General features: G+C 39.0%; 1 protein-coding gene across 4 annotated transcripts in view; it reads left to right on the top strand.

Moving 5' to 3' along the window:
• The window catches only part of MEE44 (Nucleotidyltransferase family protein), a 34,681-nt gene extending 9,151 nt beyond the window's left edge, over positions 1–25,530 (top strand). Inside the window, exons 2-16 of one of the 4 annotated variants that reach the window (XR_016171177.1) lie at positions 919–1,470; positions 1,572–1,688; positions 1,770–3,764; positions 7,440–7,556; positions 7,679–7,861; positions 7,959–8,021; positions 10,634–10,705; positions 10,813–11,082; positions 11,583–11,702; positions 12,003–12,062; positions 21,106–21,146; positions 21,604–21,681; positions 21,788–21,872; positions 22,149–22,390; positions 23,783–23,872. Coding sequence is in view for 2 of the 4 variants with exons in the window: in XM_089141909.1 (XP_088998035.1) it covers positions 919–1,470; positions 1,572–1,688; positions 1,770–3,764; positions 7,440–7,556; positions 7,679–7,861; positions 7,959–8,021; positions 10,634–10,705; positions 10,813–11,082; positions 11,583–11,702; positions 12,003–12,062; positions 21,106–21,146; positions 21,604–21,681; positions 21,788–21,872; positions 23,783–23,900; positions 25,375–25,418 (3,915 nt within the window). In the remaining 2 variants the exon portion in view is untranslated. Of the gene's footprint in view, positions 1–918; positions 1,471–1,571; positions 1,689–1,769; positions 3,765–7,439; positions 7,557–7,678; positions 7,862–7,958; positions 8,022–10,620; positions 10,706–10,812; positions 11,083–11,582; positions 11,703–12,002; positions 12,063–21,105; positions 21,147–21,603; positions 21,682–21,787; positions 21,873–22,148; positions 22,391–23,782; positions 23,901–25,374 lie in introns of those variants that run through there. The other 3 variants (XM_089141909.1, XM_089141910.1, XR_016171178.1) reach the window with 3 other exon arrangements.
• The last annotated feature ends 249 nt before the right edge of the window (positions 25,531–25,779 follow it).

Raw genomic sequence — 25,779 nt, 5'->3', positions numbered from 1 at the left:
CTTTTTCTCAAAGGGGAGATTGCCCTCGAGAGCAAGATGTTGAACCTTGCTGTAGCTCCTTGGTGCCTCTCTGCTTCTTCACCCCTTTTTGTCAAGTCTATCGCCAGCTAGCTTCCTTAGAACCTTAAGAATACTCAACTGTAGAACTTCTCTGATCAAAATTGACATAAAGCAATAGTTGCAGCAGCAAACACACATAAAAGCACTCAAAAGCTTCATAGGAATTATCAAATAATCTGAATGGTGTTTATTCTTCACTTGTGATGGAGTATAAATAGCACTAGGCAGCCTTTTAATTCATAATAGAACTAGGGAATTTTTCATAAAAGAAATAGAAATTAAAAATGAATTGGACAATTAAAACTGAGAATAAAACATAACAAAAGACTAACCCTTATGACCTGAGTTATAGAGAATTCACATAACTAGACCACTTAATCTAGTTCATTGAACTATTTTCGTACTTGGCCTAGACACTACACTTTTAGGCACATAATGTAGGTCCATGACCACCTAAACCTATAGGACAAAGGTCCAACACCCATATCTATCAACCATTGGTTGATTTCAACAGAAAAGCATTATATTCTGCTAATTAGAAGTCCTAACTAGAATGTGGTTCTGTATCACCATGAGTTTTATGGTTTTTTATTTGGTTCTTGCTATTTCTAAAGAAGTATCCTGCACAACCTTAAAGTTGTTTGAGCTAAACCTTGGTTCTTGCTTCTGACTTGTCTTCTGCTGGTATGGCTTCAGTGCTCCACGATAGGTGGTTTTTATTCATGCTGTTGATAGTTTCATTTCCTCATACACGTCTTAAGATGACTGGTCATTGTATTAGATTATTGTATTTACTTCTATTTTTTGATTACATCTGTTTGTAGCACTTTGGTCATCCTTACTTTTTTACTTGGCAAGTGGCAGGCAAAATGTATTTTAAAGGGGGAAAATAATATCTTGAAAGATGACATATGGTTATTTGGTCAAGGAGCAGAGAGAACAGTGAGATACAATGATAATGCATCACGTCAGAGAACCATCCTTCCAAACTTCGAAATGGATGCTGAATTTTGCTTGGCTGTCCTCCCAGTTGCACTTTCAGGAAAATGTACTCCCTTCACCAACCTTTTCAATGGCTTACTTGTGCTTCGAGAGATGTCTGTTATGATATTATCATGTAAATATACTGAACTTGAAAAAGATCGGATATTTTTTAGTACACTGGGTTCTGTCCACTCTATATCAGACTGCATACTGAGGAAAGTGCGAGACTTGCTTATGGTTATTTCAAGTGAATGTATAAAGCTGGAACTTCTTGGAGAGGAAAATACGAAGTCCCATGTGAGCAAATCTGTAGAGAAGCTTGGGGTGAGTAACCGAAGAGGGAAGGGTAGGGGACGTAATCAGAAAAGACAAAATCATGGGGGAAAGTCATCTAGAGATTCTTTGGCAGTTGAGAAATCTACTGAGGTATTATTTCCCATTCTGCCCCTTTTCTGAAGGCATTTCACATGCTTATAGTTGCATTTTGAGAAAATACGGATTAATTGTTCTGAAGGGCTTGTTTCCAGGTTAATGGGCATGCATTGGCTCTTCAAGAACAGGTTGAGTCTGATGGATTGACTAGTGGACTTGAGGTTCTGGTGAAGGATCTCTGCAAGGAGACCTCATTTGGAAGGGTTGAGATGGTACTGATGTCTCTTACCATTCTTTTTTGTGTGTTTCCAATGAACAATCTCAAATGGCTTTGACTGATTTATTGTCACCAGGAACATGCCAAAGAATTTGTTGATGGCAAGGTCCAAACTGCTGGGAAGAAAAAGAAGAAAGTAGGCAGTGGGAGCAAACACTCTACTTTCAAGAAACCAGAAATAAGAGACTCTGAAGTAAGAATCCAGCAAGTTACTTCCAAGCGTGCTGCATTTCAAAGTGAGGCTGGAGAATTTCAGAAGTCAGCTAATGCTTCAACTATCCAGATCCTACCAATTAATATTCCTGTGGGTACTGACAGCCTGGATCCAAATTCAAGATTTTGTAGTTCTACCAATAAACCTGATATATATAATGGAGATGAAGTGGCCCATGGCACTCAAGAATGTTCTGTTATTGGTTCTGCTGGAGATGGTCCTCATATTGGTTTAGAGTGTTTTACACTCCCAAATGGATCAGTTGGAGCTCCCATGACTTCTGGAGGAGATACTTCTAGTTGTAAGTTTGGTTCGGACATGTCTCCTCTTGCTTCGCTTGGTCTGGAAGATGATAATGTTCTTAAAAGTGAGGAGGACAAGTATCAAACATCTAGGCAATTAAGTGACACTGTTAATTCTGAAGCATTAACAGAAACCATCATCTCAAAAGAAGAAATCAGCCTTCTTCACAGGCAAGATTGTGGAGACTATTGCAATCATGGCTCCATGAGTTCCTCAGTTTGCACGTCATATGAGTGGCCTAGTGTGACTCCTGTTAATTTCCCCTCTCTAAACTCGCAGCATCTCCCTGCTGCCACTGATAGATTGCATCTAGATGTTGACCACAACTGGCGTAATCATTTCCATCAATCCTATGTGTCCACAAGACATCAGGCACGAAGTCCTTTGATTGAAGGTGGTTGCAGCAGGATCTTGTCTCGTACTTCAGCAATGAGCTTAGAGTGGCCCCCAGTTGTACGAAGTGCCAGTCGATTACCTCCATCAATGAATTCTAACTATGATACTGGATTTATCCCAAGAATGCATTCTCCTTATCAGCAGAATTTTTCAGCTCATGGCTTGCAGCTAAATGGAACAAGGACTGAAGATGAAAGGAAGTATTCAGGGGATGCTATCGACTCATGTGCGCCAGAAATAGTGGATGATTCTGATAGTCATTGGATTTCAGAAGAAGACATTGAGGTGCATGCATTTTCTGGTAGAGATTATAATCAGTACTTTGGTGGAGGAGTCATGTATTGGAATACGTCAGATCATGGAGGCACAAGTTTCTCTCGTCCCCCTTCTCTTAGTTCTGATGATAGCTCCTGGGCTTGGCATGAAGCAGATATGAACAGAACTATTGATGATATGATTGGATTTTCTTCTTCTTACAGCACAAATGGTTTAACATCTCCACCTACATCTCCTTTTTGTTCTCCTTTCGATCCTTTGGGATCTGGACATCAGGCCCTTGGCTATGTAATTCCAGGAAATGATGTGTCAGGCAAGGTACTGCATTCTTCAACAGTGACCGATGGGGTTCCAGAAGAGAATGCATCTGGATCTTTGAACAATTCATCTGGTGGGGTTGTTGATGGGCAGAAAGGAGATTCACTTTCATACCCAATTTTGCGACCAATTATCATTCCAAACATGTCGAGGAAGGGATCAAGATCTGAATTTAAGCTAAGTCATGATCTTAAAAGTCCATGTGTTCCTCGTAATAGGCAGGAACGACCTCGAGTGAAGAGACCACCATCGCCTGTAGTACTTTGTGTCCCACGTGCTCCACACCCTCCTCCGCCCTCTCCTGTAGGTGAATCCAGAAAACAGAGGGGTTTCCCAACTGTTAGGTCTGGTAGCTCTAGCCCAAGGCACTGGGGCATGAGAAGTTGGTACCACGATGGAAGTAATTTTGAAGAACCTCGCATTTGTCTGGATGGTACTGAAGTTATTTGGCCATCATGGAGAAATAAGAACCTTTCAGCTACTTCAATGAGTCAGCCTCTTCCTGGGGCTTTGCTGCAAGATCGCTTAATTGCTATCTCTCAGCTAGCTATCGATCAGGAACATGTAAGGAAAATATCTCTCGGTTTACATATACGAATAACTGTTAATGTTGTTGATGACCCCATATATACAGGGATGTGACATTTTATAGGTTTATGTGAGGAAGATGTTACTCTAGCTTTTGACATTTTTACAGTGTATCCCGTGGAGGGTTGTTAGGGCCCTAGGATGACGCCATGTGGAGGGGGGAGAGAAGTAGGGTTAGTTGAGGGGAGAGAGAATTAGGGTTAGTTGAGGGAAAAAAATAGAGGGGAAATTGAATAGAGAGGGCATCGAAAAAGTTATGTGTGAGTTTTGGGAAGCCGTAGGCCGAGGGGCACCGTGAGGTGTGAGGGTGATTGTCACCATTAAAACCAGCTTATCTTTGTTATTTCTTGTATTTTTGTATTGATTTTCAGAGGGATTAGTAGGTACTTATCAACCGGTAGTGTTAGGGCCCGAAGATGACGCCATACGGAGGGGAGAGAGTATTAGGGTTAGTTGAGGGGAAATAAATAGAGGGGAAATTGAATAGAGAGGGCATCGAAATAGTTATGCGTGAGTTTTGGGCAGCCATAGGCTGAGGGGCACCGTGAGGTGTGGGGGTGACTAGCACCATTAAAACCAGCTTATCCTTGTTATTTCTTGTATTTTTGTATTGATTTTCAGAGGGATTAGTAGGTACTTATTAACTGGCATCAGAGTAGTTCGACCCCAAGGAAGGATGCGATGATATTGCCACTGTTTTCAGGTGAAGAGGATGTGCAAAGATGGCTATTGGAGATCCTGTTGTTTTGCTGGGAACACCACATCAAGGGTAACCAACGGTTGGCAGTAGCTGTTCAATACTTGGAAGGAGATGCATTAGATTAGATGTATAGGAGGTGCTGGCTGAAGTTGGATTGGGCAAGCTTCATGGAGGCCTTAACAATCGATTTCGGTGATAGGAGAAACAAGACAATCATCTTGGCTTTGAATATCGATAGTATTGTGGTCGAAGCAAGTGACAGAAGAGACGAATCGAGTGTCCATGATGAGAAACATCTTCAATCAGAATTGGGGATGCAAGTCGGAAGAAGTAGACAACCAGTTATTAGGAATCCTACTCACTGATCGTGGAGAAGAGAGAAGAAGAGAGTGAGAACTTTGGATGTTGAAACCTATCGAATCATAGTTTCAGCGGTGAGAAATCATGCCACTATATCAAAGGTTTGCAAGGAGAAGGAGGTTCGAAGGACGCTAGAGGCAATCGGTGGAAAGCTCCAGATGGCGGCTGAAGTTTCTATTTGCAGAGATTGGAGAAGACGATGCTGGAGTTGGTGGGTTTTTAGGGTTTGTTTGGCTCAACTCAAACCGGTTCGTGGGTTTGGACCACACCCTTCGAGCCAAAGATTGTTTTATTTGGGCCAAATTCAGGTACGCTTATTCTCACACATAGGACCCAAATGAACCAAATTTAAAGATTGGGCCGCTTGGTTCCCAAAGAAACCTCCCTGGGCCCATTCCATTCTCATGAACCAAAGCCCAAATCATTCCATCAAACTAACACCCAACCCATTTCTCTTAACCCATGGTTTGTATTTGGACACCACCCATTTAAAAGACCCACCTCGGGACCTGCCCATTCTATTAAGCCCAGCCCATTATGTTAACCCAATACCCAGCTTATCGTTTTCTACTAGTGGGTTTATGTGGGTGACCCCACCAATTCAAAAGACCCACTATGGGCTTGGCCCATTTCATCACAACAATACCCAATATCTCTCATTTATAAATTGGACCCAAATAACTCAGTTGGACCAAGACCCATCCCCAAGACTATTACAAACCAAGGACTTACCCAAGAAGCGGTCCGATCAAACCAACCAATGGGAGAACCATTGTCTTCAACCTCTCAACGTCGAGACGGACATGGAGGAGTCGAGAATGGGGCTGAAACAATTGCGTTGGGAGCTGTTTTCGTTACCAGCAACAAAAGCTTCAAGACCGAGTGGATCACCCCTGGTTTTGATGTCATTTCCCCAGTGTCTCACATATCTTTTTAGGGGCTCTAGTGTAGAGGAACAAGATCTTTGGGGTTCCTCTCCCAACACCGTCAATAATTGCAAGGGTGCGATTTGCTCCAACAACACTTGGACTGGAATTTCTGCCGGAGAAAACCACTGCTCGGCATCATTCCCTTGTTTTTTCACCGAAAGTTTTTCTCGATTTGCTTGGGGGTCTGTCCTACAATGGATTCCATTCACTTTTTCTTCTTTGTGGTATGGTGCTTGAATTAGAGGACTTGCGCGCCATCACTACATATACCATGAAATCGACGACCGAAATTGCTTGCCACTACGCTGGTTTTCAGGCGGATTTAACTTCTGAAGTGTTGCTTCTTGGTCTTCTTTGCGACCCCATTTTGGTAACGGCAGCTTTGCACCTCTTGGGCTCCCACCTACCCCTCTCTAGTGTTTGGCATACTGTTCGAGAGGAACTGAAGTGCAGCAACTCTGATTTTTCTTTTAAGGCGTCATTGGGGAATGCACATCATCGAATGTTGCAAGCCATTGGTCAATTGCATCCTTGGGAAGGGGCCTGCTGTTGGATCTTAGAGAATGTTGCTGAAATGGCCTGGTTGTGCGGCAAACATGTGAAGACTCAACTTCGAATTTTCCATCACCTTGAGGACAAGGTGATTTTCGAGGGGTCGGTAGTGTTAGGGCCCTAGGATGACGCCATGTGGAGGGGAGAGAGCAAGGAACGACATTTCGCCGGAAGTCGCTGGTTCGCTACTTGGCGAACCCGGTGAACCGGCGAAATCTTGACGCCGCTGCAACCAGATTTCGCCGCTGCAACCAGAAATCTCTTTCTTCTTCTTTTTCTTCTCTGCTCATTCTGTTTCTTTCTCATTCTGTCTTTTTTTCTTTCTTCTTCTCCTTTCCGGCGAATCTAGCAGCGGCTGCTACAGGCCTACAGTGCTACTTCTGTTTCTTTCTGTTTCTTTCTCTCTTTCTTTCTTTCTTCTTCTTCTTCTCCTATCCGGCGAAAGTAGCAGCAGCCGCTGCTGCTTGTTTTCTACTTCAACGATCCGGCAGCAACAAAGTTAAAAGGGTTTGACGCAGTAAAGTAAAAGGAAAAAAAAAAAAAAATCGAAATTTCGCCGGAAAATCAACAAATCTTGCCGGAAAATCATAGTTTCGCCAGCAAAATCCTGAAATTTCAATTTCGATCCCATTTTTATTTCGCCCACCGGCGAACTGGGCAAATTTCGGCGATATTTCGGCGAAATATAGTTCTATGGGAGAGAGTATTAGAGTTAGTTGAGGGGAAATAAATAGAGGGGAAATAGAGAGGGCATTGAAAAAATTATGTGTGAGTTTTGGGCAGCCGTAGGCTGAGGGGCACCGTGAGGTGTGGGGGTGACTGACACCATTAAAACCAGCTTATCCTTGTTATTTCTTGTATTTTCGTATTGATTTTCAGAGGGATTGGTAGGTACTTATCAACGGTCCTTCTTGCATTATACATATGGTTTATATGTTCTTCTGATGGATTTTATTGTTTGGTCATGAATTTGTGGATTACAGCCAGATGTTGCATTTCCTCTGCAGCCTCATGAGTTATTCAACTGTCCCACTCGCAAAGCATTATACATATGGTTTATATGTTCTTCTGATGGATTTTATTGTTTGATCATGAATTTGTGGATTACAGCCAGATGTTGCATTTCCTCTGCAGCCTCATGAGTTACTCAACTGTCCCACTCGCAAAGCATCTCTGTCCTTGATGCACAGTCTTCTTCATGATGAAATTGACTCCTTCTGCAAACAGGTAGGCAGTATGGGACCTCATAGTTATTATGGCCTGTAATCAGGGTTTCCATGATTTTGTCTTCGTTATGAATCCGAGTTTTATTTTGTGGGTCATTGATTCATCCTGCTGTGGAATTTAAGGTTGCTGCTCAGAACTTGACTAGGAAACCCTACATTAATTGGGCTGTCAAGAGAGTTGCACGGTCTCTCCAGGTCCTATGGCCCCGGTCCAGGACTAACGTCTTTGGTTCATTCACAACTGGGTTATCCCTCCCAACCAGCGATGTGGATCTTGTGGTCTGTCTCCCTCCTGTGAGGAATTTGGTTAGTATGATTGTTCTGAACTTGCTCTGGAGTATGTGCACCACTACTATTGGCTGAGCACTTGAAAATTTATTGCTGGGTTGGGTTCATTTCCCAGGAACCCATAAAAGAAGCTGGGATTCTTGAGGGCCGTAATGGAATTAAAGAAACTTGCCTGCAGGTATGCTTGAAGTGGCAGACATTGCTTTTCTTCCTGTCTGTTCCTGTTGTTCATGACATGATCAACAATGGAAGTTTCATGATATGTATTGATAACTTCACTTTTATCATTTGCAGTTTTGCACTATATACTTTTCATTTATAACTCTTCGAATATAGACATGTTCTATGTCATTGCTTTTAAATTCTCTGGAAGCTCAATGAGGGCTTGTATCTTTTCTGTGCATCTGTGCAAAGGAAAACTTCATAGGGATACTGCATCTCAAATTCTAGTGAATTACCAATAGGAGCATGGATTAATTGTCCTATAATGCAAGATGCATATTCACAGAGGGATGATATTTTAGTTTGCCTGTTCCTTGTAACTGTGAATGGTGCTAGTTAGCTTGTGGGAGAAGTGAGGATTTAGTCTGTTTACTATGCAACTTTTTTAGGTGGCTGTTTTAATGCCTTAGTTTCCAACGTTTTCAATCACTAGTTTATGTTGTTGACCAGGGAAAAAATGGTATAAAAATATATTGTTTGAAGATTTTATGGCTGATCCCCTTCTCCGACTCTTTTTGCTTTTTTCTTTTTTACTGTTCCCTTGTCCTTCATATCTGATCATCGCTAAAAGGATTACTCTAAACTGGCTTACAAGTGGGAATTGTTAGAGGATATGGAGATATTAAAATATACTATTTTGTTTCGTTCCTTTTCTTGGGTCGTTTTCACTTTTCATCTGTTGACCTTTTCCTCTGAAATCTAATGTACTGAGAAAGAAAACAAGAGTAGCAGTCCCCATAAAAGGGATCACTTTATAAACAATTTGAGACTGGAACCAATGACAAACTTGATTGATAGTGCTGATTCGTTCCTTAAGTCACCTTATCATGATACAGCTAGGAATGTTCAAATGGGTCAATTTGGCCTAAGATTACTTTGTTTTGGTCCATGGGTCACCTATAAGCCCATGACGTGGAGTAATGCAAGTACCCGGGATTAGATTTGGAGACCTTTTTTAGTCTATTTCCTTTATTGTTTCACTTTCCTAGTTAGTTTTGGTTACCTAACAGGTTAAGGAATGGGTTAGGCCTTTTCCTTTTTGCGTTTACTTGGGGCTTATGACCAATTTCGAAGTTGAGTTTATGCATTAGTGTGAGGCCTTGAATGGGCTAAGGAGATGGGTGTTAAGAAACTGTGGGTTGAGTGTGATTCTGTGGTAGTGGTGGTTTTGACTTACAAAAATTTCTCTTGGTTTATACTGAAAAGATGGTTGGGGTTACAATCATATTTTGAGGATCCTCAGTGGAAGGTAACACACTGTTATAAACAATGCAGCAGCAGACTATTTGGCAACCTCTGCGGCTTGAGAATGGGTATCAAGTTGTAATATAACATGGCCTAGTATGATTCAGTTGGAGCTACAAAGAGATGCAGTGGGTCTCCCAAGGTTTAGGTTTTAAAAGTTGTTTGTGTGCAGCTGACTGCTTCATTTCTTGATTTTTCATGTTGCTGTTGAGGGTTCTTTCCTCATTTTGCATTGCCTCGATGTTTTCCCGTCTATTTTAATAAAATGACCCTTTAGTGAAAAACAAGAACTAATTAGGGGTTTCAGAAGATTTATGTGTATGTAATACATCCCCCAACCCCCCACCCCCAAAAAAAAAAAAAAAAAAATCAATAAGAGATGATTTGATTAAATAATGACTTTCATATCAGAGTTTTGGTACTACTTTTGAGCAATGCATACGGAATTGCCACCCCATTTCTGACTTCTTCTATTCTCTTTTCTATTCTTACTCCAAAGAATATCTTCTGTCATTCAAGCTTCTATTCAAGGATACCTTCTAGAACAATAAGTTGAATTTTCCCCAACCCCAATTCTTTTTCTTCTAATCTTCTAGTTTTCCAAACGCATCTTCCCCATTTCTAAATTTCCGTTCCCCCAATAAACCATAGTTTCTAGCCCAAATTCAACCCAATTTGACCCTCAAAACCTTCCCAAATTCAAACCATATACACTTTATACCTATGCCCTTGATATAAGTTACAGCCTCATCCTCCATCCTAAAGCTCTAAATCAGAACCCTTGCTAGCTGGTTCTGTTCAAGGTATTTCAAGACTGGTCCCTAATTGATCCAAGGGGCATGACTCTTGAGACATTGAAAAAGAATATATATAAAGAAAGATACTCATCTGTTGTATAGCCTTTTATGCGACTTGAAAGTGTGTCGTATGGCCAACCTTTCATGTCTTGGTGTGCTCATTTCAGTTTCTTCAAGAACTGTGTTATGCAATGACTGAAATACCCTGTCTCCTTCAGCTCATTTTCCTAAGTTGGCGTGCCTTTGTGCACACATGCTATCTTTCATGTCTTGTCATGGTAGTAGCACTGATAATGTTGCACACTTTGGAAATGCTACATGATTGCTACTGTTGTCATTGTGCAGTCATTTTTTAATTCATCTTTATGGCTATGCAACTATTGAAACATTTAGTTTTTCCTTTTGTCCTTATTATTCAAAACTTTGCACAGAGAATATTGTTGCCCTTATATTTTGTATCTTAGTAGGCATTTTGTACTGAGGATGGAGTAATTGCTATTTACATCAATCCAGTTTGGTATTCCAGCATGCAGCTAGGTACCTTGTCAATCAGGAGTGGGTCAAGAATGATTCTCTTAAGACTGTAGAAAATACAGCTGTAATGTTTCTTCCTCTTTGACTATTAGTTGGCTTTCCCTTGTCTTTATCCTTAATGCCCTTCATTTCTGATGCATTTTTTTCATTTGAACGAACGTCTATTCTCAGATACCCATAATCATGCTTGTGGCTGAAGTTCCTCATGATGTTGTTGCTTCTACTGCAAGTAGCTCCAAAGTGCAAGCACCAAAAGTTGAATCAGCCCAAGTGCCTACTGAACAGGGAAGTATCATTGAACCTGATATGGTTAGTGTAGACCAATCCTTGAGACCAAAGTGTTTGGAGATGAAAAATGATGATGTTGCAGATGTGAAATCAGTTCGTCTTGATATAAGCTTCAAGTCACCTTCTCATACAGGACTTCAAACTACAGAATTGGTGAGAGTTTAGTATCTTCTTCTTCTTCTTTTTTTTTCCGCCCTTCCGGTAGAAGTAAAGTTCATGTATCAAGTAATACTAAATGGAGATTCTCTAGCATGGAAGTTTACCTTTCAATATCCTTGCAAGAGACCGACAATTGTATCTAACATATAACTTCATCGATGCTTTTTATTTTTCTTGATCACTTGACTGGATTTCATAGTTGTTCCATCATATGGTCAAGTACTGGATGATTTGCCTTCAAGTATGGTTGGTCCTTGCATAATTTCAGTACTCTTTCACTGTTATCAAGGGTTTCAATTGTTTAAGTTTGTTGCTCTTTTGTCTAGAGATGTGTTGGAAAAGCTGGATTAGAATTTGATTCACTTCTATTCTTGACTAACCTTATATTGATTATATTTATTTGTCCATGATCTTTGTATTTTGTAACGTGTCAGGGAAGAATTCGTTATATGCTTTATTGATTCTTTCCTTAGTTCACGAATTTGCATCGGCAGGTTAGAATGCTTACTGAACAATTTCCAGCAGCTACACCTCTCGCTTTGGTACTGAAGCAGTTCTTGGCAGATCGTAGCCTAGATCATTCCTACTCAGGTGGTTTAAGTTCATACTGTTTGGTAAGTCGTGCTGCATTTACTTCATGTTTTGGATTATATTCAAGAATATATTTTCCATGCAATTTGATATAGCTTCACCATATTAAATGTTACTCATCGCAGTTTTAAGTTATATTCTTGATAGCTGTAATCAGATTTTTGATGTACTGTTTACCATGAGAAATATTTTCTGTGATTTGAAATTATATGACATGACCCAAAATCTGCTTTCCCGTTGGCTCTACTGTTCTTTTTCTTGACAAAAGTTTAAGTGGATGTTGCTTCACCTATCAATCCTACTTTTTCTCCATCCTGGTGTAGGTTTTGCTGATTATAAGGTTTCTTCAGCATGAGCACCATCTAGGTCGGCCAATTAACCAAGTAAGCATTTAAAATATTACAAGAGTTATATTTGGTTGAATTTCAAGTGTTCCATATCTATGCTGGTGTAGTATGCCGTTGATATTTAAATACTCCTCGACAAGTTGGTTCTTTTTTTTTTTTTGGGTGTGGGGGAGGTGGGTGTGTTCTAATTTATTTTCTTGGATGAATGAAAAACTTTCATTAACCAACGCCTCAAAGGCAGATGAAAATAATGTACAAGACCAATAGCCCCCGGGGGGGGGGGGTTGGTGTTTACAACCTTCTAGTTGGCAAAAGGAGGAGCCAAGACCCCAGGAAATGAGATTGGAAGTCCTTGTTGCTTTGAGCTTTACATGGATATGTTCTCCCATACTATAGCTCAGGCTGAATCTCATGTTGCGGGAGAACTCTATCAACAACAATAGCTATATGCCTATATCAACATATGCACTTCTTGTTGTTTAGATACCCTTGGGCCTAAATTCTCTCTCCCTACAGATTTTTGCTTCCGTTGTCTGGAAATTGGTTATTCTTTTCTTTGTATGGGGCCTTATAGCCCTCTTTCTTTTTGGTAATGCATTCTTTTATTCAACTAAAAAGAAGAGAAAAAATGACATCATCATAGCCTTATCCCCAACAAAATGAGGTCAGCCACATGGATCCTTGCTCCCAATCAGCTTTTTTCAAAGTCATACATGACACAAGGCCTAAGCTAAGCATTTCTTTCTTCACTGTTTCTCCTATGGTTATTTTAAGCGGCTAAGCCTACCCTGTTTTTCTGGAAGAGTACTCCTGGCTGTTTTTTAACTCCTTCAATTGAACCACTCCTTTGTATTGGTGCATTATGAGGCCTCTGTTGAACATGGGCATGCCTCTTCAAACAAATTTTGCAAATCATTCTATGATGGACAGAGCTGAGGACCTGAGAGGTTCGCCCAGAAGCCCTTGGGAAATAAGTAATCAATGTTAGTAGGGGTGATGTAGGTAAGATTGTCAAATTGGGTCAGTTTTGCTTCAAAAGTCTTAATTTTGGCCCATGGTTGGGTTCTAGACCTTGGGCTTTTTAGTTTTGGGTTTATTGATGTGATGGGCTCATGGGCCTAATATATGAGCCCATGAAGTGGGGGTAATATTAGTGCATGTGATTAGTAGTTAGACTGGTTGTCCGAGTTAGTTTAGTATAGATATTAACTTCAAGTTTTCAGGTTAATTTACCTGATTCAGTCTTTTAGATTGATTTGGTCCTTTTATGAGTCAACAAAGAATTTTGGAAGGTTATCATATATGTTGTACACCACTCATCAATTAATTGGAGACAGATTTTGAATAAAGAAATGTCCTTTGTCTATGAGTTATTGCGCTGCTGAACAATGGATATAGGACTCAGCCCAGACCTGATTTCGTCTTTTTCTCTTTTCTTCCTCCCAAGAACATCTTCAACCATCAAGATTCATATAGCCCTAGATTGAACAGGACTAACAAGGGCCAGTCTTCCAAGATCTTAAACATTCCCTTATAATTAAGCTTTTTCTTGATTTAGTTAAGCACTGTAATTTGAACGATTGCATCATGATGCTTGCATTTTAGTAAAGCAGACTGGGCATATTTACCCTATTTCAAATAATTGCTATGATATCCCTTTTTTTGTTATTCATTCTGATGTATGGGGTCCATATCGTACTAGTTCTATTTCTGGTCATTGGTGGTTTGTTACCTTTATTGATTGTTGCACTAGAACCAGGTGGGTCTACTTCAAAAGAGTGAGGTGTTTTCATGTTTTAAAATTTTTCACAAAATGGTTGTTAGATAGTTTGGGACAACAGTGAAAATCCTACGTTTTGATAATGAAATTGAGTATTCGGGTGGGGAATTTCCCTCTTACTTTGCTTACCATGGGATTATCTACTAGACTAGTGTCGACACCCCACCTCAAAATGGGGTTGCTGAACACAAAAATAGACATTATCTTAAGGTTGCATGTCCCCTTATGTTTACTATAAATGTGCATCCTCGGTTTTAGGGGGATGCTATACTTATTGCAGCCCATCTCATCAACCGAATGCCATCTCAAGTGTTGCAACATCGCGATCCCTTTGAGGCTCTTTTAGGGACAACAATTGTTGAGAGAGTCGATTGTGGGAGAATGGCTTGAATTGATCAATGTGATCCCAAGCCCTTTATTTATGATGAAGTGTAAAGAGCATTATTAAATAAATACCTTTACTTGGGCAATAAGAAATAACAAATTATATAAACCATGTTCTTGATAGAATTGAACTCCTTAAAGAATTGCACCAGCCAACACTCCCCCTCAAGTTGAGGCGTAGATGTTAGTCATGCCCAACTTGCCTACAATAGGAAGGATCTCCTTCCTTCAAATCCTTAGTGAAAATATCAGCCACGTAGTCTTCAGACCTCTCAAAAGGCATGCAGATCAGTCCTTGTTCCAGTTTTCCTTTGACAAAAAATTTGTCAATTTCAACATGCTTAGTTTGATCATGATGTATAAGATTATTGACAATACTAATGGCAATCTTGTTGTCACAATACATCATCATAGGGTTTGGAACTTGAACTCCTATATCTTCTAGTAGACCTTTCAACCATAATAGCTCACAGACTCCACAAATCATAGCTTTATATTCAGCTTCTGTACTGGATAAAGTTACCACATTCTGTTCTTACTCCTCCAAGTAACTAGATTACCTCCAGCAAAGGTACAATAACATAAAATTAACTTCCTACGCATTAGTGTATGCTTCTACCTTTAGATTATTAGTAGGTGACAAAAGTATTTCTTTTCCAGGAGTTCCCTTCAAATATTACATATTCTGGTAACAACCTTCATATGAGCTGAATATGGATTATGCATGAATTCGCTCACTATCCCCATCGTATAAACAATGTTTGGTCTGGTGTGGGACAAGTAGATAAGCTTCCCTACCAGCCTTTGATATCTTCCTTTTTCCATTGGTTCTCCTTCTTTCTCCTTATGTTTAGCTCCAACCTTATTAGGGGTATCAATTGCTTTACAACCCAACATTCTCACTTTAGATAATAAATCTAGAAAATGCTTCCTCTAGGATAGGTATATTACCTTCTTTGATTAAGCCACCTCAATTCGTAGGAAGTATTGTAACTTCCCTAGATCTTTAATCTCTAACTCTTTGCCAAGAAAGTCCTTCAACTTTTGTATTTCCTCACCATCATTCCCTCTGATGAGAATATCGTCCACATAAAAAATGAGAAGTGTGATATTGGTACTTGACTTCTTGATAAACAGTGTATGACTAGCATTGCTTTGCTTGTACTCAACGAAGGTCATTGCTCTTTGGAGGCTTCCAAACCAACATCTAAGAGACTGCTTTAACCCATAAATTGACCTCTTTAACTGACAAAATTTCCCTACAGTATGGTTATTAGAGAAACCATGTGGGATCTCCATATAAACTTCTTCCTTTAACCCCCTATGCAAGAAGACATTCTTTACATCTAATTGGTGCAAGTTCTAGTCGTTGTTCACAGTTATAGACAACAAAACTCTGGCAGTGTTAAGTTTTGCAACAGGGGAAAAAGTCTCCCGATAATCAATCCTATAGGTTTGGGTAAACTCCTTTGTAATTAGTCTAGCCTTCAACTTGTTGACCGATCCATCCATATTTTGTTCAACCACAAATACCCACTTACAACTCATGGGTTTTTCCTTGGAGGAAGCGTAACTAGCTCCCGAGTATCATTTTTCTTCATTACCCACATTTCCTCTACCATAGTTGTCTTTCATCTCTTATCAACATAGGCTTCCTGTTAACTCTTAGGAACATAAAAAGATGATAAGGAGGATATAAAAATAAGGTAAGAGGGGGGGGGGGCAATAGAATCTTATTCTGGAGTGAGGGACTGAAGTGGTAACATATCGACTTTCTCCACCTTCTTTGGCTGATTGTAGTTCTTCTTCTAATAAATTGGCACCTCCTTATTTTGGTCAATATTATTTTGAAAAAGACCTCAATAGTGTGTCTCATAGGAGTGGTCTCCCCCTAACCAGGTTTTTCACAAGGTTTAGAAAAAGGAGGGGGAGAATTAATCCTCGTATACTGGCCATAGTCTCCCTCTGGTCAAGAAACTCTTTCTGAACTCTTAGGTCGTGTTGTGGTGGTGTGGGAATCTATGTACGTGGTAGGAAGGTCTAGAGTTGGAAAGAACACCTCTCCTCCAGGACTCTCCCCCTGGAGAGGTGTATAGTAAGGGTACGGCTTAAAAATTACATCCATGGACAATAGTTTTCTTAAAAAGTGGATGATAATGGGTGTCTTTTGCCTCAACAATCTGAGTTGGCGTCTTTGTGGCGTGTTTTGTCTTCGCGTTTGTGGCGTGCCCATTTGTGGCCCTGGTGGCGTGTGGTTTGTAAGCCCTTGGGGCGTGTTTTTTGTCCGCCCTTGTGGTGTGTTCCGTCTTTGCCTATGAGACATGTGGTTTGTAAGCCCTTGGGGCATATGGTTTGTTAGCCCTTGTGGCGTGCTTGGTTTCCGCCTTTGAGGCGTGGTTATGTCTGCGTTGATGACCGCCTATATGGTGTGTATCCGTAGGAAGTGGTGGTAATTATGTTTATTATACCCATTAGGTTTTTCTGGCTCTGTGGTTGTCACAACCAGTATTCTAAGGGTTTATTGGGTTCGGCCCATCCCTTAGTCTTTGTTTTTTTTCTTTTTGTTGGATGTTTGTGTCTGTGTTATCTTTCCATTATGAATGAAATGTTTGAACTTTTGACCCAAAAAAAAAGTAGCATAATACTCAGGAAATATACATCGTAGGCTGCGAAGAGCCAACTTACTCTGGTGGATTGTGATTTTGGCATATTACACACATCTAAAAACCTTTAGAGGAATAACAAATGAAGAGTCTCTCTAGAGAATCTCATTAGGACATTTAAAACCAAGTATCCTACTTGGCATACTATTCATAAAGTTAGATGTAGTGAGTATAGAATCTATAGATCACTCCAATAGTGGTCAGGGACATTCATAACAATTATAATAGAACAAACTATCAATATGCTTTGTGCCATTGTCATTGCGAAGGATTTTCATAATGGCATTGAATTGAGTTTTACACATTATGAAAATCACGATAACATCAAAAAATTTTGATTTTTTGGTTTTAAAAGATAAATCCAAGTAGAACGAGAGTAACAATCAATAAAAGTAACGAAGTGTCTATGGTTAATAATAGATACATGTCTATGAATTAACACAAAAGATATAGATTTTTTATTATGAGGAAAAGGTAAATATGTAGAACGAATCTGTTTTGCAAAAATGCAGGCTTCACAAAAAAAATGTCCTTATTATAAGAAGAAACTAAATTAGGAAATACTTTTTTAGTAGTTCTTAGAGGGGGTGACCTTGCCTACGATGTCATTGATGAAGGTCTAGCATTGCAGATTGGACCAGATGAAAAGATGCAGCCAGAGTAGAATTAGATCTTCTAATTGGCTCCAACAGATAAAGTCCAGTGTCTAGTTTACCACGTTCAATCTCCTTCCCTGTAACCAGATCATGGAAGACACAGTAGGATGGAAAAAATGTCACTTTACAATTCAAGTCATATGTGAGACTACTAATAGCAAGTTAGTAGAGAAGGAAGGAACATGCTAAACTTTAGAAAAAGAAAATAATGAAGAATGCTGAATGGTCCCTTTTTCGGCAATGGAAGAATAAGAGGCATCAACAATTCGAACTTTATCTTTCTTGAAAGTATGAGGCAACTTGGTGAAGGAGCAAAAAGTAGGCAGTGATTGCAAGGACCAGCGTTGAAGCCGAATTTAGAGCAATAGCACATGGAATTTTGAAGGGTTATTGTTAAAGGGGCTGCTTTTAGAACTTGGATCAGATTCAGAGACACCTATTTTATTGTATTCAAATAGTAAATCAAAAATAGCATAACTCACAATCCAATACAGCATGACAAGACTAAGCATGTGGAGATCGCAAGGCACTTTGTCAAGGAGAAGATTTAGTCTGGACTGATTCTTATCACCTTTGTCACCTCTTACAATCAAAGGGCTGATGTTCTTATTAAAAATATGAGTACCAAAATCTTCAGTAGTATCATTGGCAAGTTGGGCATGATAAATATCTATACACCAACTTAAGGAGGAGTGTTGTAAGGCAGCAGTATTAGTAGTTTTATTAATAAGGGTAGAATTGTTTGTTAAGATATTTCATTGTAATCGTCCCACATCAGGAATTTTTGTTCCTTTTTTTGGACAATAATGTGAGAAAAAAGAGGATGAGCCTGTCATATATGATTTGTGGCTCCTGTATCAATGATCTGAGGAGCAGAAACCAAAAAAACATGGAACCTGTAAAAGTTTTACTTAAAGTAGCAAGGTAGAAGTTGGTATGGGTAGTGGAGGAAGTAGTAGTAGAGGTTGCACCAGCAGCAGAAGATTGCAGAATACGTCATAGAGTAGCAAATTCCTCCTGTAAAAAACCAATGTTTGTAGAGGGTGTTGTGGGAACAGTCTTAGAAACATTAGCCTTCGGTTTTTCCCTTTTTTGTGCCCTTTTCTGCTCAAAATCAACAGGCTTGCCATGGAGCTTTCACCAGTTGGCCTTGGTATGATATGGTTCGTAAAAGTGCTTACATTTGACAATCTCCCTGATTGAACCAGATTTGATGTTGATAGACTGTAGGGCTGATTTCTCCACAATAGGAGCATGAAGTATGGTTAATCAACAGCTTTCCTTGCATTAAACAAGGGCATACAATTGTTCTAGTGTAGGAAAAGGAGAATGACTCAATCCTTGTGCCTTGATCTAATTATACTCCACATTCAAACCAGCCAGATCTATAGATACTTAAAAGGTACTCTAGGAAAAAGAATTAAAGATTAAGGCATACATAGATGCATATTGGGCTGGGTGTCCTGATGAAAGAAGGTCTATTTCTGGTTAGTGTTGCAAGCTAGTAATATAAATAAAGGCTTGCTATATCACTTAGACATAAGTAGTATTTCTCAAATCATTTAACATAAGCCACAAGGTTTGGTTACAATCTGTGGCCTGCATTGACACTAAAGAGTATAGCCACTGTGAATGGCAGCTTGATGCCCTATTAGAAACTACGAATATCCTTTGAACCCTAGGTCAAAACACTGACAAATGATATCAAAGAGAGTAAGAATCATAGTGTGAGTCCTTAGAAATCTGAGTTACAACTTACAACTAATGACTAGACTAATTTTTCAGAACCACTCCAATATAGCTACTATAGATAACAGCTCTTGCCACCCCATCTGCCCTCCCCCCCCCCCCCCCCCCCAAAAAAAAAAAAAAAAAAAAAAAAAAAGAGAGGAGCTGCCATCTCTAATTGGACTTAAAACTATTATTGAAGGTCTCTTAGAACATTTAAAAATTACAGACACAGAGACGGCTGGATTGCAAGTAGCTACCATTGGTATAAATAGAAATCCAAGCATTGTGTTAAAAACTTTAGGCAAATGTCTGCCAGGGTTAGGAAGATAGTTGATAGAACGCCAGAATGAAGCCTTCAACTGACAGATGAAGAGATATTGTGGCCTGAAGTTTCGGCCAGGAGACCTCCAAAGATCTATCTTCTAAAACTAGCTCTTTTCTGATACTTAGTGGAACAGTCTTCGGTGAAAACAATAAAGGATACTATGAATATGGAAGAATCAAAATGGCAAAGTCCGATTATTATGTCGATTACCTTACTGCTCGGTGTATAGCAATCATGCATAGGAGATGCTGAGGCAAAGAAGATGAAGAAGAGATGAACGCTTCAAGAAGCTGATTTCATGGATTGGGTTGCCGGAGATGGAGAATAGGAAGAGGGATCCCTTTTGCAAGGACAGGGGTGAGGGTTCCAACAGAGATAGAGAAGATGAAGAGGAACTTGGTCACCATAGACAAAGTAGATGAAGAACCCGAAGGATCTCTAGTCACTAAGGTTGATGAAGCACCAAATGGAAGAGTTATATTGCAAGGGTGGTTCCTATTTTTAGAATGCCAAATTCCATGAATGCCCTATTCTAAAAGTGTTTCACTTAAACCCAGTGGGTCCATAAGTTTGATGTGTCAGCCTAAGGATAGAGAAAGGAGAAGGAATTGGAGAAGAAGAAAAGAAGATGGGAAGATAGAATTAGCTTGGGGAGAAGCTCCCTGCGATTCTGGACAGGATCCTAGAATTACTGTCCCCTGTCCAGAATCGCAAGCCCTTTATGGATATAAAAATATTACATAGATCTGGACAGAATATCTATCCACTTTCCAAAATAGAAGACTGAAGAATAGTAACTTCTACAGCTGATTTCAAATCAGATCTTAATCTAAGTTTCTTGAACTAATTCTGTAGGAAGTCCAGAAATACATCAATGCCAAATCTAACCTGCAAAATCTAGCTAGACACACAAGTTACTAAAAATAAAAGGGTAAAAAATAAAAACCCAATATCTTTGACAATATTATGAAAATCACCAGAAACAAAACAGTTTTATCATACAGTTTTTGACAGTTTTTTCTGTTTATTGAAGCAAGATGCTCCAGAACCTGTTTGTTGGTGGATTATTAAGTGGGTAAAACATCCTCATCACTGTCTTGCTTCTTATGTATCGATGAGCATATTCTTGATGGGACTGTTATCTTATTTAGCGACGGCAGTTCTGTTTACATATTTACTGTCCACTTGTGATTTGTAAACCTAGTTCTCATTTTTCACACTACTAGGTTTTTTGGTGTACTCTTTATGTAAGCTTTGGCAGAATCTGCATGAGAAGTATCAACACTAGTAAGTAAGATTAATGGTCACCTATTATGTTGATGATATATGCAATGTATTGACTAATATATAATATATAAATATAGAATATAGAATGTTGAATGTGTGTGTGTGTGTGTGTGTATGTATGTGTATATATAATATTTGCAATGTAGATGTTCATCATTGTTCCTTTTCTGTTGTCAACTGCCTCATTTGCTTTGCTCTTTTACTGAATTCCTCCAGCAACTTATTTGTGTCGCTTTTGTTTTATGTTCCTCAGAACCTTGGAAGTCTTTTAATGGATTTTCTATACTTCTTTGGGTAAGTCTAATAGTTTCTTATTTGAGTTTTTTTTAATATGCTTTTACCTAATTAGGTTTTATTTGATGAAAAATCTAGTTAAGATCCTTTTGACAGATCATTCTTTTACTTTAATGTCACCATCAATATGGTGGACCAGTAGGCATCTTTATTATGAAGGGATGGGACCACCTGGAGAGGGAACCATAAACCTCTCAAACATTGATGTCCTTTGCATTTTGCTCTGTATAGCCCGTATTTTAAGATACTGAATTGGATGATGGGTTTCATGTAGAACCATGTTGTGTGGTTGCATAGGTGGTATGTGTGGTAGCAAAGTGAAGTGTTGACTGTTGATTGCCAAACAGTGATAATTAGATCTCATGCTGGTGTGATATATTGTTTTATATTGCTGCCTATTATTTTCATGACAGCTCCGACTATTATTATTTCTGACCAGACGCATAATTTGCTTCAGGAATGTGTTTGATCCACGGCAAATGCGTATTTCTATCCAAGGAAATGGAATTTATGTTAATAGGGAAAGAGGACATAGGTAATAATATGTTGCTTTATTTGCTTGATCTTGCTTTCCATTGAACTTATATGTTTGTATTCTTCATTTTTACAAATTTTAAGGGATTTACAACTGAGTTTTGCAGCATTGATCCAATTCACATTGATGATCCCCTTTTCCCTACAAATAATGTTGGGAGGAATTGCTTTCGCATACATCAATGTATCAAGGTCAGGCTTTGTTTTGTTTTCATTAAAATTCTGTTAATGTAAAAGCTTGATGGAAAGCTCTGTAAATAGGATATGATCTATCAGAATTAGTCAATCAGTAATTATCAAATTTTCATGGATAATGAATTTTATATAATTAAATTTTGACTTAAAAATTGGACCAATAAAAAGGAGAAAGAAAAGCGTACAACTGGAATGTCTTACATGATTTGAGGCAGTGGTTCTTTAATTTTTTTTCTTTCTATTTCTCAATAGTTGTTTAACTGCATGGTGCAGGCATTTGCAGATGCTTATTCTACCCTGAAGAATGAACTTGCATCTCTCTCAAGTAATGGTGATCTAATTGCTAGGCCATCATATAGTTTGCTTCCAAAAATTGTCCCAAGTATTCGTCATGAGTAGGAAGCTTTAATCAGGTCAAAGAAATCTAATCTGGTGGGTACTCTTAGTCACCATAATATGTACTGCAGCTAAAGCAAAGTCGACACAGTGTTTAACGAATGGTGGGAACATATTAAGTAAGTTGATCTCTTTTTAAACTGTGTAGTTTCTTGTGACTTTCAGACACCATCCCGCATCAATATATTTTAACAAAAGGAAGATCCTCATATTTTTGTTTCAGGGATGTTTGTGCTTTCTGTGTTGGCTTGTCAGTTTCTTCTTTTGGGGGTTGGACAAGGTTACATTTGATAGGTTTCTGTTGTAATACAGATTTAGTAGGTTTACTTTCCATATTTGGGGTTTCCTTGTTTAGGGTAGATTTGCTAGGATTTTATTTATTTTTGTAAGATTCCCACCCTAGGAAGATTTAGTTTGTTTTGTTTTGGTAAGTTTTGAATATAAATAGAGCTCTTGTTGTGTCCTTCAAACACAAGTCAGGATTCCTCCAACTCTTCCAACATGGTGTCAGAGCTAACTCTGATCCATCATTGAGCATCATCCTCTTTCTTATCCTCCCTCTCCTTTACAAAGAAGGGGGGGGGGGAATTTGCAGAGCCCCTAAAATAAAATAAAATCGCAACTTCTGTTCCTTATTCTTCTTGCTGCAACCTAATTTGCAGAACACAGCGGAACCAGTTCATCGCAATCCGCAATTTCCAACTCCTTCGAAATCTGCAATTACTTCTGCACCTGCAACCATCACCAGGAGCTCCGCCACCACCTGCAACCTAATTTGAATATAATTCTTCAACTCATAGAATAATCGGATCTGGTCTGGACATGTAGATGGAGATTGTAGATTATCCACCAAACCTGCCAAATTGCCAACTCTAGTTCTAGTAAGCAATGCACTAAATCTTGTTTTGTCTCGCTGTCTTGACCTTGTGAAGACGGTCAAGATACCAAGATCTTGGTGAGATCTCGGTGAAACATGGTACGGCTTAGACAGCTTATTTCAGTGGTTTCTTTTAAGTGTTTTTTGGGTCTGATTTTTGGTGTGTGACCTATTTTAGGCCTATGAACACTATGGAAATGTAATTTTTTTACTAGAACTTGACACAAAGTGGTGTGCCTGATTTGCACATGCCTAGCTGTATGTGGACTAAACTGGATTATGTATTTTCACAAATCTAAACATGTATATACAAGAAAACATTGAAACTTCCATTAAAATGCAAGAACAATTACTGAGAAGTAGGCAAATCTCAATTGTAGTTTAAAAATAAAAAATTACAACTCATATTATAAAACCCCTTGAAATGTTCAAAGTTTCACCAAATTTCCCAAAATTTCAGCGAGATACTGAAATTTCAGCTACATCATGACGTTTGTTTTGCCCCTATTTCATCTTCCTACTTAAGATTGCCAAGATCTTGCGAGATTTTGTACAATGCTTCTAAGAAAGTGATGATAAACTGCAAAGGATTATGTCATATTGTATGTACTTAGTTTTGATTTCTGATGTGCAGACAAACTTGGCAAGTCTCCTCCAACAGTTCTGGCCCGTGGCTTCACTACTGCCACTTCCTTCACATAATATGAAAGAGCAGAGCTGTAAGCACATAACCGTACTCATTATAAAGCCAGGTGCATTTACTTTTGTCTATCAGTTCTACTATTTTGGATAGTTTTTATATTGTCAAAAGAATGAGACATTTCACGGCATTGGATGAAGTTACAATAATACAGTAAAGAATGTCCAAAAGGGTCAACTGGGCTTTGAAATACTAATTTTGGCTCATTGGTGGGTTCTATATTTATTAAGCTGCTTATTTTTAGGTTCATTGATGTAATTTATAAGCCCATAAAGTGGGTGCAATGCCAATAACGGGATTAGTAGTTAATTTCAGAATTTGAGTCAATTTTTGAGTTAGATTAGGATATTTGATAACTAGTTCTTTTTAAGTTTATTTACTTTATTGAGTCTTATAGTGATTAGGAGTTCTTTTATGACTCAAATTAGGAATTTTAGAAGGTCTATATTTGTGTAATGCATCCCCCACAATTAGAAAATTAATTGATGAGTTAAATTTTGAGTTCTCTTTATCGCTTCTGGTGAGTCTCTCTCTTCTCCTTCTTGTTACTTGAATTTCTAACAAAATCAGGTTCTCTCATCAGCAATTTGACCTGCTTCTCTCTTCTAAAACTGTAGGTTGAATCATCCCATCTGCAACTTTTCTTCTGACCTTCTAGATTCTCCCAACCCTTAATTCCCTTTTCCCCCCTTTATTTTCGTATTGTACAAAGAATTCAAATTTCACTCTCAGATCTTATACCAAATTGACCATTAGAATAGTCCCAAACTTTGGATCTTATCGCATATATCATTACCTAAGTTCTCTTTAAGTTTTACCCGGTTGCAGTAACTTTTTATTCCATATCTCAAGAACTTGCCCAGTCCATCTATACACCCCCATTAAATCTCTCTTGAGCCATCCAACCACATTTACCCATATTCTTACGTATTACAATTGACTACCCCAAAACCTTAAAACCCTAAGCTGTTACTTTTTGAGTTTAGATCCTGGAAAGCTGGTCCTTAGTAAAATCTCTTCAATCTAGGTCTACATCATACAACCATGCCTAAAAGTTAAGGCCGAAGGAGTATCAAAGGACAAGGAGACGTATATCTTCAGAATGAGGGATGGATATCGTCACCTCTACCCTGTCTTTCTCTACCTTCTATTGCACCATTTCTGCAGTTATGTAGAAAGCTGTTAAGGGGATAACATGGATGGTTGGGACTTGCCAGCAAATCATTTTGGTTTGCTTTTTCTGTCTGATTACATGGCTGATACAAGCCCCTCTTCTCTAATGGGGTCTAAATATTTACTGTAGATCACTGCACATGGTAAACATCTTTCTATTTAAAGTCTTACCCGCCCCTGGATCTGTTGCTACAGTTTAGCATACCCCATCAGTATCTGTGCATTGATCTGAATGTTCCATCCATCATTTAAGTATATACCCCACAAACACCCCCCACCCCACCCCAGAAAAAAAAAAGGAATGTTTTGGGCAAATTTCATGTGTTGTTTAATGCTGTTCTTGGTTGTTACAGGAATCAGTGGAAGTCAATCGATAAGTGGGCCTGACCCAGTATGATTGTTGTTTTTGCTTAAAGGGATACCTGCCTTCTGGACCAGTGGCAGCAGGTTTCTTGGTCTAAAGATGAGATGGGCAGATGGACAGTGGGCTATGGATGAAGTGACTGATGACTATTTGGTCAGGTATTTCTGACAGATAAACCAGGGACTTCATGGTCTGGATACATGGCGTAACTTCTGGTATATGTGCAGCTAGCTCCCATTGCTGTCCATGGAAGAATTGAGCGTGAGCCTGCTGCAACATACTTTCTTTTGAGGTTGGTAACTGAAGCCCAACTGACCTTGCAAAACTAAATTCTTGGAATTTCCTCATAAAAGCGCCTGGAAATTTCAGTTCCAGCAATCCACATAGTGGTGTA

This window comes from Hakea prostrata, chromosome 1 (genome assembly GCF_041222555.1).
Source record: "Hakea prostrata isolate BN-2017 chromosome 1, UWA_Hpros_2, whole genome shotgun sequence".
Lineage (NCBI taxonomy): Eukaryota > Viridiplantae > Streptophyta > Magnoliopsida > Proteales > Proteaceae > Hakea > Hakea prostrata.
The sequence above is the reverse complement of the archived record's forward strand: the minus strand, read 5'-3'. Positions and strand labels throughout refer to the sequence as shown.